At 45.5% G+C, this 13,497-nt stretch overlaps 1 protein-coding gene across 1 annotated transcript; it reads right to left on the reverse strand.

Annotated features, from left to right (window-relative positions):
• Positions 1-9,156: 9,156 nt before the first annotated feature.
• LOC123091903 (QWRF motif-containing protein 7) lies at positions 9,157-11,113 on the reverse strand. Its single transcript, XM_044513524.1, has 5 exons — positions 10,376-11,113; positions 10,058-10,294; positions 9,887-9,976; positions 9,644-9,751; positions 9,157-9,416 (listed from the first exon to the last, which is right to left on the reverse strand). Exons 1-5 carry the CDS (start codon positions 10,955-10,957, stop codon positions 9,303-9,305), a joined length of 1,131 nt encoding a protein of 376 aa, XP_044369459.1. The 5' UTR covers positions 10,958-11,113; the 3' UTR covers positions 9,157-9,302.
• Between the last annotated feature and the right edge of the window lie 2,384 nt (positions 11,114-13,497).

The raw sequence follows: 13,497 nt of genomic DNA on the forward strand, positions 1-13,497 counted from the left end.
TCTCCCGGAATTGTCTGAATGGGGATCTAATAGAACTCCTGACATAGGAAGTAGAGTATGACCCACAGGAAATAGAAGCCCTGATTGGAACAGAAAAGTCCAGGAAGAGAAGTAGATTGGATTCCAGTAAGGACCTGAGCCATATCACATGTTTCAGGTGCAAGGAGTCAGGGCACTACTTTAGTAGTTGCCCAAAAAGGAAGCCCTGGACCCAAGGAGGCTATGTGATCACAAGGAAACCTCGAGACTTGTCAGAAGTAGTATGTTAACACTACAATAAAGCAGGACACTTTGCCAGAGATTGTCTCAAGGAGAAGGAGAATTGAGATAAATAGTTGAGTCTGTGAGAAGTATAATAGAAGTAGTGAGAACATTTTTGTTATTGAGGTGTTGAGTTGAGGCCTGTAATGGAAATACAGGAGATTATAGTAATTGGAGAATCAATAAAGTTATCATCTTTGGTACTGATTTGGATTTTTATGAGTTGTTACTCTATGAAGAAAGATTTTGACCATTTTCGAGGATATGATAAATATGGTCTATGGAAGATTGGAGCATTTTAAGGGTGGTAGTAACCTGTGAGGAGATTTGACCCCTGGAAGGGATAATGATATTCCACAGAGTGGATTTCGGACTAAACAAGTATGAGTTTTATCTCGATATGTTGGATACCCCAAGAGCATGAAGGGATGAAGTACTATTGGATATAAAGGAGATATAATGTTGGTAATGTGGAGCAATTGCAACTCCATGATGATTCTGAGTAAACACATCTTAGTTTGGTACCAATAAAAGGAAGAGAGACGATACAATTGGATGGATTTAAGAATGCTGGGAAGCTGGATGTTGGAATAATGATCAGTTGCCCCAATGATGATTTCAAGGTTTGCAAGTGATGAGATGGGCCATAACCCACTGGCCCCAGGACCTGCCAAGAAGCAAGCACACTCTTGCTGAAGGAAAAATCCTGGAAGAGGATATGCCTTTATCAGCAGACGTTTCTTAGGAGGATACGAAAACCCGAGAGTGGTGAAGGACCGATTGATGTTTGCTTGGCTTGCAGAATCAATGGATTTATCCGGACTTGGTTCGTTGACAAGAGAAATTCTGCAATGTTTGTGAGGATGAACGAGTGTTAGAATGCGAGATTCACTAAACCATATACAAGGTAATGATTTGGGTGCGGGATGGATTGATCACCATACCGACTTACTCTTATTATTTGTCTTGCTATATGGGATGGTAAATCTGAGTGACTTACCTATAGTAGAGAGACGACGATCAAAACCTTGTTTAAACCTTAGAATGGTATGACAATTTTCCCTTGTACAAGGCAACTGTTGCCAAACATAGGATATACGGTGAGGTTCAACCCAGATCCATTTCCTGCAGGAGAAACCATAAATTGTTGACCACCATGAGATATCGATAGTTGATTAGCATTGGCGCCAGACCCGTCAGCTAAGCAGACCCAGTCTCGGAATAACCTTACCAAGATGAAAGGACAGAAGAATTGCGGTAAAGGTTATGCCGCTACCGGAAGAGCCAAAGAAGGAATTATACTGAAGATCTGAGAAGACCGGACCTGTCAAGAATAAGGAAGGAGTATAAGAGTATTGTTGGGACCGTAACGATGTTTCTAAGGGTGGTAGCACCCCAGACCCCCTGAGATGATCGATGGATTTTGAGGAGACCCCCAAACCTAACCTATTTCTTTCTAGCCTCTCCGAATCTCGAGGACGAGATTCATTTTAAGGGTGGTAGGTTTGTAACATCCCAAAATTCTAAATTTTGGAATGTTATATTAAATAGATAGATTTGATTGTTTGTTTGATTGTTGTGTGATTGATTGACTGAAAGTGAGTGAGATTTGAAACTTTTGAAAGTTAAATGAGAGGGAATAAAAGGACTTTCCCAAACTTTCATTTTATTTTATGATCTCCGTGAATTCAAATTCCTTTCAAATACAAAACCCTGGAGAGAAGATGACATGACTTCTTCCATTTAAATAAATGAAAAGGGTTTTTGAAAAGATTTGAATTTTATTTGGAAATATTTTCCTATTCAGAAAACTTTAAGCAACTCAATGAATTTCATGAGAGAAGATAAAATGACTTCTTCAAAATATATGAAATATGAGTTGGGAGTTTAAAAGGATCAAATTTGAAGTCCTTTTGGAAATTATTTTCAAATTGCAGTTATTTGGATTTTATTCAAATTATTTTTCTCCAAAAATAAAAAATATATGGAAATTATGGTAAAATGATTCCCTACCATAGAAAATTGGAGAGAAATAAATTTAAAATCATTTTGGTATTTTTAAAATGATTTTTACTGGGTTTTATTGCACCAGTAGCACTCTTTGTTTTATTTAAACTTTTGTGGATTTTATTTGACATTAGAAAAAATTTCAAGTTGTAGAAAATTGTTTTCTGAAAATTTTGATATATAATACGCGTATATAATATTTTATTTTATTTTCATTATTCCTTTTTTCCTTTCTGTTTCTATTGAAAAAAAACTGTGCGTGCGCGTGGAACTAACTATCGCACACGTGCGCAGCATAGTGGCAGCTGGCGCCCCATCTTTTCTTTTCTTTTTCTTACGTCAGGCCCAGCCAGCCATAATCCTTCCCGGGTTTTTTTTCTTTAGCCGAGAAAAAAACTGCAGCCCACAGTGTACGCGCGCGGCCGGCCCGTGTTGCTTTTTAGCCCATGCGGTTCCTCTTTTCTTTCTATTTCGTCTACGTTTAGTCCCACATTGCCTAGCCTTTGATCCCTAAACCTCTTTTCCACCTATAAATATAGACCCATAGAGCCTTCAAAAATCATCCGATTTCGAGTTAAATCAATATTTTGGTTTGACTAGATTCATTAAAGAACAATGTTTTTCTCCTCTCCAGCGGGACTTCTGGAAGTTGTCTTCTTTCTTCAAAGTCATCTTTTCTCTACCTTATAAAGGTATCTTTCTCAGATATTCAAATCTGAGCTCAGGCTTAGCTGGTCCTGAAATCTCCTCCATTCCTTCGCATATGGATCCCGCCCTCGAACTTATATGTTGTGGTATTTTGGCTGTATCGTCTATTATCGTTGCCGGCGCACAGGCGCATTTATTTTGGCGGAACAGTAGCCCAGTCATTATCTTGTGCCAGCCTGAGCCGTGTTGAGGCCACACCCGATGTAACGGCCGTCCGCCCAGCCCGAGATGGTTCTTCCCCAACAAACAGCCCGGGCTGGTCAATCCCATCCCAACACCACCTGCTTCGCTTCTACACACATAGACGTGCGATGTTCTGGAGTACTATTTTTTTATGCCAAAGTACTTAACTAGCACACAACAATTCATGCAGACCCAGAGTACAAATCATCATCACGTACGGGTGTGATTTTCAAATTCAGAAGATCATGTTTTGGCGTCTGAAAACATGTCACAGATTTAGTTCCAAGTACTCTGCTTGAGCTTTAGAAATACAGTTATCTGCTTGGGGTTTTCAACAACTAATGGAAGTAAATTCCATGAAATTTCAAGTGGCTTTACAAATACAGGCGCTGATGCTTAAATGATGTGGCATCTCGCAACACTCCACAGAAGTGGTTCTACCAACTCTACTTAGGTCTTAAAAAAGTACAAATTCAAAGAAGTTCCATTGGATTTCAGGTTCTGCTGGGGTTGGGGTGCTCCAAAAGCCCCCGAAACATAAGAGGGGCACTTCCACGGACATAGCACTCGCGTCGTACGGACCAAAGATCTGAACAGCCAGCATGAATGTTGAACCACAATTCATTCCCTTCAGTCAATGATCTCCTCGCACAGGAAATCTGGGAGATCTCCCTTGTTCCCATCATGATCACAATCTCGTATGCAATTCTCTACCGAAGGTGATCTAGCTGCTCCTGCAGCAATACAAGAGCAGAAAGCATGGCTTAGTGCACGGACTAAGTTGCTTTTTTTCAGACACCCACTCAATTCCTTGTTCTTACCGAGCTAAGCATTGAACGAAGGTAAAGCCCGGTGAACCCCAGGATGTAGACGTCACTTTCCTTCCTGGTGAGCATGGTATTTCCATCATAGCTTTCAATAATTGTAAGGTTCCAAAATTAATTTTTATAGATCTGTATGAACAAACACACCTCGTACATGGTTCATGCTGCCCCACTAAGAGGTACATAAAGGTCCACCCAATAGTCTCGACCAAGCCAGCACCAAACATGTCATTAAAACGGTGGCATAATCTGAGCTGGAATTTCCTCGCCAAAGCCTCGTGCTTCCTGTTCATCTCATCTGCTAGATCAGTCTCAGTTGGATCGAGCACCATAAATTCCTTCTTCTCTATGTCAAGAATGTACGGGGACCAGCAATCTATGAGCAGCACCCGGAACATGAACTGCAATGCGCAATAACTATACATTAAACTGCAGCCCAGACGAAGCATATCAGTCAGTGCGATGGTTCTGCCCGTTCCCATTATCCTTGCCTTCTTCAGCCAGTCAATTATGTATCCCATTAGTTTGGAGTACCACCCTATTCATTGAAAAATAAATTAGTTATTAACACTATATACCAAACTTAAATATTATGCAACACGAATTGTACTCACAAGCATTGTCTTTTTCTTCTCGTAGCTTTCCTCCCTCTCGTGGTCAAACTGGAGCCTCGTGTATTTCCTAACAAAGACGTGCATCAGGCTCGTTGGGGCATATAGGACTTCAGCATCTTGTTCGCACTCTCGCTTCTTTGCGTACTTGTCATTTTGGTGCAGAAAACACCTTTGAAGTATGGCTTCGCCCACTTTGATCTTGTTTCATATATCTGGGTCATTCTTCCTCAGGTTGTACTGTCTCAAACTCATCCGTAGTCAACATGTGGTTCACGCCTTTATAGAACTCAGCTTGGAACTCACACTTCTTCGTGTAGAGTGGCACTAGGCTCTCCTTTGCTTTCTTCGGAGTGTGCCATTTGCACTAACAGTGCATGCTATTTGGATAAACTTTACTGTTAGACATGTGACCAGTTAATAATACTCAATTTCCAAGCTTGTTTCTTCAATTCAGAGCCAAAGCAAGAATAATGCAAGCACACACAACAACAATCAAAATATTTACTAACCTGTCAGGATGGTTTTAGGTGCCGGTCCTCCCATCATATGGAGAAACTCACCGAAAACCCACTTGAAACTCTCTACTTGCTCATCCCACATCAGCACGCCAGTGAGGATGATGCTTTGGAAATGGTTATTCACTCCCACAAAAGCCCAAACAGCAATGTCATATAGATTTGCCAAGTACGTCGTGTCGAATGTAACCACATCCACATGACCAAAGAATCGATATTGCATTCGGCTGCTCCCATTTGTCCACATCAAAGTTTGCACCCCGCTATCACTATTAGCAAGAATATGTAAAGTTTGGGTCCCCTGCAACAATGTTTGCGAACACTTCCAACGTCTTTCTCACATCATCATCAGCTCGCTCTCAGCTTATCTTACACCATGTGTTCATGAGCGCCCTCTTTGTGAACAACACCTTCTCAACCGAGCTGAAACACTTCCAATAATGTTGTACACCTTCCTGAGGTTTACATTGTTTTCCCTTGGCCCATGGTGAGACATGGAATGGTTGTGGTTTACATGGTGCTCTGTTACATACAAACTATAAGAAGCCCGAAAGAGCCATATCAAAGCAGGGCACTCGCATCTGCATGACCTGCTGCTCTCGGCCTCTAGCTTCCCCTGCTTGCAAAATACAGCATCACTCAACGACAATTGAACTATTTAAATAGTTCACATAAATGATTAAACAGTATTTTGCGTGCGCAAAGCAGTCACAAATGTTCTCTTGCATCGACTTGGTCCTTGGTGTTCAATCTGCTTTTGCCAATACATTAGCCCCAACCCAATGTCCCACGAATACAAATTGTAAAGTCATACGCCTCACCAAGCAAGTCGAAACTCGGTCCTGGTTCAGGCCGAACTACACTTGTGAATTGACTGCTCTAAGGCACTCATCCTAGATGAACACGACGGTCTGTGCACTCATCCTAGATGAACACGACGGTCTGTCTGGAGGTGCACTCCCAAGACATAACCTGATTTGTCAAGTAAGAACAATCTATGTACTGGCCGAGCATAACTACCTACTTATCCCAGCCATACATTACATGAGCGACCAATTTCAGTTAGGGTTGATCTGTAATCCAACATACCAGTACCACAACAGTGACCTCATAGAATTACAGGACAACAACGCAACATTCAGGAAACATTAACACCTACCTAGGACATGGTTCAGGTCATACCTTTTGGTCCAGTCGGGCACCTTAGGATTGACCCGGTTTGTAGACTGCGCGGACCTTGTTCGAGAAGCTTGACGCCGACGGTGCCGTCACCCTACGGCCTACCTCGACTACCGCCGCCAACATGCTGCCCGACCCGGACCCAGTATTCGAGTCAACCAGCACAACACTGGTGCCATCCTGCCGCGGGAGCACAGCGAGAGGAACCGAATCTAGATGTGGGCAACATCTTCCATCATCGGCACGCCAGAACAACCGCAGCCTTCAGCAGCTCCGGGGAAATTGGGGCAGACGACCGTGGCGGCGGCAGGTTTCGAGAACCACCGAATCGGATCTGGATGTACCAGGCAACTGTTCCACGGCTCAGAAGGAAAGTAAAGTTCCATCCACGGATCAGGAAAAACTCCACGAATCTGGGCCGTACTCCCATATGATTTGGGCCCGCAGTCTCCCACTGTTCTACACTGTATATGGGTCGTATGTTGTTTTTTCGTTGCTTCGGTTCAGACGAGTCAGAATGAATTTTAGGGATCCCAAGACGCGAACCAACGCCAGCGATTTCGGGAGCAGATGCGCTCCAGCACCGAATCGCTGCGTCCTATCTTTCTTCTTTTTTTACTTCCGTAGTTTATTATTTCTAGACTAGTACGGTAGAATAATTATATTATCAATTATCTCTGTATTTATACATTACACCTAGAATTCTTTTAGCGTAATTATTTTTCTTCCGTAAAATAGCTTGATTGCCATAACTTTTTACTCGTTCATCCAAATTAGATGAAACCAGCGTCTATAGTTTCGTCTTGTTTTCACCTATCCAGTGAACCTGTCACATCAACTTTTTGAAATTTTGAAATTTCGAAATTTGTTCAGATTCATATTCAAATTTCTTTTGATCATAATTTGAGTTTCGTAACTCCGATTATTCTTTTTGCAAATCGAAGCTCTTGACCTAGACTTTCTGATAAGGCCAAATTCACTTAATTTTGGTACTGTTAGAAAAAAATTATGTTGCAAGAGCTATTTGCTTGGTTTTGATGCTTTTCGGATTGTCTTCTACATTCCATCCGATCTTTAGAGTGATTGCTTATGTGTGGTTACTATTGCTTGCTCACGATATATTGAACGGAGTGAGACGAATAGAACTATCGGGAGTTATGAGTGCGAATCATCTTCATCAACACTACGAGGAAAGTTCACACTTTGATCATACCCTTTTACTACCCAGTTTTATTGCATTAGATCAATCCTCAAACAATTGCATGATTAGGAGCTAATTAACATGTGAGTTTTGGGAAGTAGATGAGGTAGTACCTATTGTCCTGTTTATTATCAAACCTTTGGGAGTTACTTCTACGTTGCTTATATTGCTATGCTATGCTCGTAGACGTGGATTGGTTTGAGAGAATTCATGAAAGATGTGAGAGATTATTGTTAACTAAGGTTCAACTTAAGGTGGTTACTTTAATACACATATGGATGGATTGAGGCACCTGGGGAATCCAGTGTTGCCTGTTTTTTTTTGGAAATCTCGGGGTTCCATGTGATTATCCTATGGACAGCCACCTAGACTCAAAGGGATCATAAGATTATTCACGCTAGAAACTTCCGTGTGCAGCCACAAGCTATTATGGGCTCTAGCATAGTTGATTAAGTTGTGTGAACTCTTACAGTGATAGACTAGCAGATGTAGGGGAAAGTAGGTGTAACTGTCTACCCATCGTAAGGTGCTAACGCTTCTGAAAGACTTTGTCTCGGTCATCCGTTTCTCAAACACCATGTAGTGCGAGAAATCCAACGGAGAAGATCGGGTCTTGTGGGAAAAAGTGCGCAAACATCTGCAGAGTGTACAAACTAATCATGGTTAGCCGTGTCCCCGGTTATGGACAATCTTGAGTATCTGGTTCTTGGATTATCATATTGATCTCATCACCCTTAATTATAATTTGATTTAGTTTTAATGATGATTATTAATTGGGATTGAGTTGGGTGAACCTCCTCAATGTTTAACAACCATCATGATAGTTAAATAAAAATTATTCCTTTGATGTAGGGAAAAATTGGCTTTTCGCAAAAACATTATAACTATAGAGCTTTTCCACGAGCCAAATATGCATGTAGTGATAGGCATTATTTATCATTATCCTATGATGTGAATTTGCCAGTACATCCAATGTACTAACCCTTTGTGACTGCAACGTCTCATGTTACAGGAATCTTACGACGAATAAGTGATACGTTAGGGTTACGATTTCTACACTCAACTTTGCCGTTGGTGTTGATGGGAATCCACGACCTTGTTATTACTTCTGCTATATGGATTGAGGTAATAGTATTTACGTTACTTTATACATGTGATTTACCTCTGTTATAAATCCTCGAGTACTGTGTGTCAGCATACCGATCCAGGGATGACACTTAAGCACAGAGACTTGACCGTTTGAGGTCGGGTTGCTACACATTATGTTTTGTCTATGTATTCACACATATACTAAGTTTCCGGTTAATACAATTCTAGCATTAATAATAAACATTTATCATGATATAAGAAAATATAAATAACAACTTTATTATTGCCTTTAGGGCATATTTTCTTCAGCTTTTGGTTGGCTGGGCGGATGTCGGGAAAGCCCGCCAAGTTTGCTACCGCTTTGCCGAATCTGGGCGTCCGGATGCGTTCGCGGACATTTGGGGATAACATTGGATGCATGGCAGAGTCTTGTGGATGCTCTCCAAATGGTTCGATAATTGAATGGTTCAAATTACAGTATCTGAATGTAAATTTATGCCTACCTACCCAGGAAACCCACTGTTTACAGCACACGGTCGTTCAACACACATAACCCGGGCCCCGAGTAACTCAAATTACTGCAAACGTAGTTTATTAAAATGGACATACATACATGAATCAGGTCTAGAGAGGTGACATCTCCCGTCGGTCTGTCACGATGACAGAAGCCCGGCATCTTATCTTAAATTAGCCATAGCTAGCGTGTGAGACTGATCAAAACTCAATAGCACCACCCGGAAGCTGCAGTCGCCGGAGCGACGAAGGCGACTCCCATGTCGTGATCACGCTTCTGCTTCGCCTGAACTAAGTTCGTTCGAAGGCTCGCCTCCTGCATCTGCAGCACCGGACTCACACAAGAATTAAATAGTTATGCAAAGATGTAGATATAGTGCAACTAGTCGACGAATGGCACTTAGAAAAGCAAAGGAGTATTGCGTGAGAAAGATCGGTCGAATCGGTCCAAAAAGTGAAAGAACTTCAGTAGGGTACAAGATTCAGAGTAGGTCTGTTCCGGTGAAACATCACTGGGAGCAGAAAAAACGACGTGCCACCAACACCCACCTGCAAGCGAGTGACGACCCTGGACAGCCGCATGGCTTCCTCCAGCCCTTCCACCTCCTGCCGTATCGTCCTTGCAAGCTCGCCTAGCGCGCCGCTCGTCGCGCCGGCCTGCAGGAAGGCACCGGCGGCAGTCACACCGAAGTCAAGTACGTACGTGGACAGAACGTGCGGGAATGCCCGTCAAAAAGAGAACGTGTGGGAACAGGGGAAACTTAATATTTGCCGTGATTGTTGCGTGCGTACCGTGGCGTAGAACGTGTCGGCGTTGGCTTCGATCTCGGTCACCGTGCCCACGCAGGCGAACATGATCTCGCGGAGCGACTCCATATCGACCTGCATGAAAGTGTAGACGTGTAAGTGCCCTAGATGTCAGGTGGAGGGGAGTGAGAAGTATGGGGGAGTGCGTCCGCATACTTGGGCGCCGGCGGTTATGGGGAGGGGTGTGCAGGCGGCGGAGAGGGCGCCGGCGAGGTCGGAGACAGCGTCTGCGTGGGGCTTGTCGAGGGACTCCCATGATGCGAGGAGGGGGAGCTGCGGCCGCAGCAGCCTTTCCAGCTTCAGCTTCTGCCGCCGCCGCTGCGCCACGATCCGCTTCGCCGCATGGATGTTGCGCAGCTCCGCCACGCGCAGCCACGTGTAGAACAGCTTGTTCTGCATGCATGCGCGTGCCATGACCATCCATCACCTCATCAATATACTCGGCCACTGAAGGACGATGCGTGCACGACTCACCTCGGCTGCGGAGGTGGCGCGGGCGACGGCCTTCTCCATCCGAGCGTTGGCGAACCGCCACTGCAGCAGCCGCGTGGCGAGCACGCGCGCCCGGTGCATTGTCTCCTCCTTCTCGGACCCCTCCCTCTTCGGCGCCATCATGTCCCTCAGCGCGCTAGCCGATACTTTATTCGCCGGGGTTTCGTCCGGCGAGGCTCCCCCGGTGCTCCGCCTCCGCCTCGTGGGCTCCCAGGGGCCTTGCCTCGCACCGACGCTGGGCTCGGGCGGCGACCGGCGGGGCGATAACGTCACCTGCCCAGCGTCCGCGCCGTGGACAGTGTTCTGGTCCTTGCTGCTCAGTGCCCGGCGGGGCGGTTGCGCGGCCGCGTCGGCGTCGCCGGCGCTTGGCTTCTTCTTGTGGCCGAAGGAGGCCGCCTTGCGGAGGGAGCGCGCGAAGTTGGCCGAGGAGAAGAGCGGCGCGGCGCGCATCCCGTCGTAGGCGAACGCGCCAGCGCCAGCGCGAGAAGCAGAGCTGGAGCTGCGCCCCAGCCGGCGCGCGGACGCCGTTTGCGGCCTAGGGATGCTACCGCCGGCGGACTCCATAGACGACGGAGGCCGATAAATTAATAGATATATAAAATTACGAATACACAAATAAGTTAATAAATTATATAAATAAATAAATAAAATTAAGCTTCTCCGATGGATCAGAGCAAGCGCGGTGTTCGCAGCATCCTAAAGACTAGGGGGGGGGGAAGAATGAAGGATGCATCACAAGGACACTAGCCAGCTCCAAAACGGCACTAGATATAGTAAGAGAACAAGTGGTTCTTCCATTCCATGCACGCGAGGGCGCGTCCCTCTCGTGACACACGATAGAGTAACCAGATGCCATATATTCTCGACCTGTCGACCATGTCTTCAAATCTTTCCTGGTCGTACATCTAATAGTTTTTTTTTTTTTTTTTTTTTTTTTTTTTTGCGGGTGAAACGAGCATTCATTAATTAAGTAATGTTTGTACACTCGTTTTCACAAATAGAACATAAATCATCAGGCCCAGCTTGCAGCCAAACCATCGTACGTTGGCTAGTACGTCCTCTTTGAGCCATGCAATGCGCGGCCATGTTGGCCGTGCGTCGGACGTGCTCAAAAACATGACGCCGTACTCCATGCAATAGCCTCTTCGTCTCCTCGATAAACCCGGCCAACGAAGACCTGTTAACTCCGCTGTCCGTCAAAGCTACCACTCCTTCTTTACAGTCTAGTTCCACAATGATGGGTTTCTCTGTACGCTGCAGCGCCAGGGACGTGCCCTCGAGACACGCTGCTATTTCCGCCTCCATTGGTGTGTGGCATGATCGAAGAAACCGACACGACGAGAAGATGATGGCACCCGTGTCATCCCTCAAGACCATGCCCGCACCTCCAGTACACTCGCCAGGGATATGTGACCCATCAACATTCAGTTTCACCCAGCCAGGTGGTGGTTTTACCCATGTAGATTCAGGTGTAACACTAGACTGAACCTCTGATTGCCTCACCACTTGTGGCACCTTCTGAACCACCATCTTCCCTTTCACCAAGTCTCCTTGTGGTTGCTGTTTGATGCATAACAGGGAGTCGATGTAGCTATTCAGAAATCTCCTTGAACTCTCGATTGGTGGTGCCGGTTTGTGATGTATGACTTCGTTCCGACAGTGCCAAGCTCGCCAAAAGGTCATCAGAATGACCAAGCGCTGCAATTCCGTGCTGTTATTCAGGAGATGTAGAAGCCATTCTTCGCCGGTATTGGACACCGTCCGTAGGTCCGGAAGAGGCCATGACTCCTTCATATCATCCCATAGGGCGCACGCCATAGGGCACCTACACATGGCGTGAAAGGTATCCTCCCGCTCGACGCCACACATGACACAAACATTAGAATGTTCCAGATTTCTTTTATGCTTATTTTCCATAGTTGCCAAAGAATTAGTTGCTATCCGCCAATCAAAGACCCGTACCTTAGGTGGAGCAGGGCACCTCCACAATGCCGTCCAGACGGCACGATTGCCGTCCGGTGCCCTGCTCGCCGTGCATGAAGATGCGCGCAGTTTTTCCTCCAGCCCCATTTTATAGGCTGATTTGACGGAGAAAATGCCTCTCGGATCCGGCCCCCAGGCTAGGACATCATGCATCCTCGGTGAGGGCCGCAACTTGATAATCTCGACGACGTCTGGCTGTATAAAGTACTGCTGCAGCAACTCCCTTCTCCACATGCCACGATCGTCCATCAGCTCAGCTACACGCCGAAGCCTGCACCTTCCGACATGTGATATCGGCCGGTACGACACTGGCCGCTCCAGCCACGGATCGCGCCATATACGAACAGATTGTCCGTCACCGATCCTCCATAGGAGACCTTTTTTTAGGAGCTCCAGTCCATACGTAATGGCTTGCCACGTCGATGAAGCATTGCCTGCAAAAACAGTATCCTCTAGTCGCCCATTAGGATAATATTTCGCTTTCAAGACCCGAGCACACAAGCTGTCCGGGTTGATCAACAAACGCCATGCCTGCCGAGCAAGGAGTGCTTGATTGAAGATTCTGTAATCCCGAAACCCAAGGCCGCCCATCGCTTTGGGTTTGATGATTTGATCCCAAGCCATCCAGTGAGTTTTTCGTTTCCCTTTCTCTGAGCCCCACCAGTAGTTCCGGACCATCCGTGTAAGATCATCGCACACAGAGAATGGAAGCTTGAAGACGCCCATGATATACGTGGGGATTGATTGTGCCACCGCCTTGATCAACACTTCTCTGCCAGCTTGAGCCATATATCCATCGCCCCAAATACATATACGCTTCATCAATTTTACTTGCAAATTTTGGAACCTCCCTTTATGCATGCGGCCTTCTGGAGTCGGGAGTCCTAAGTATTTCTCCTCAAACTGATCCTTCATGATTTGTAGTTGCTGTTTCACATTTTCCTGTACATTAGGGGGACACGACTGTCCAAACAGTATTGAGCATTTTGCCGGGTTGATTAGCTGTCCCGTGGCACTCTCATAAGCATGAATAATGTCCTGCACCGCCCCTGCCTGCTGTTGGTTCGCCTTGAAGAAGAGAAGTGTGTCATCCGCAAATAGCAAGTGCGAGACCCCCGGGG

This window comes from Triticum aestivum, chromosome 1B (assembly GCF_018294505.1).
Source record: "Triticum aestivum cultivar Chinese Spring chromosome 1B, IWGSC CS RefSeq v2.1, whole genome shotgun sequence".
NCBI lineage: Eukaryota > Viridiplantae > Streptophyta > Magnoliopsida > Poales > Poaceae > Triticum > Triticum aestivum.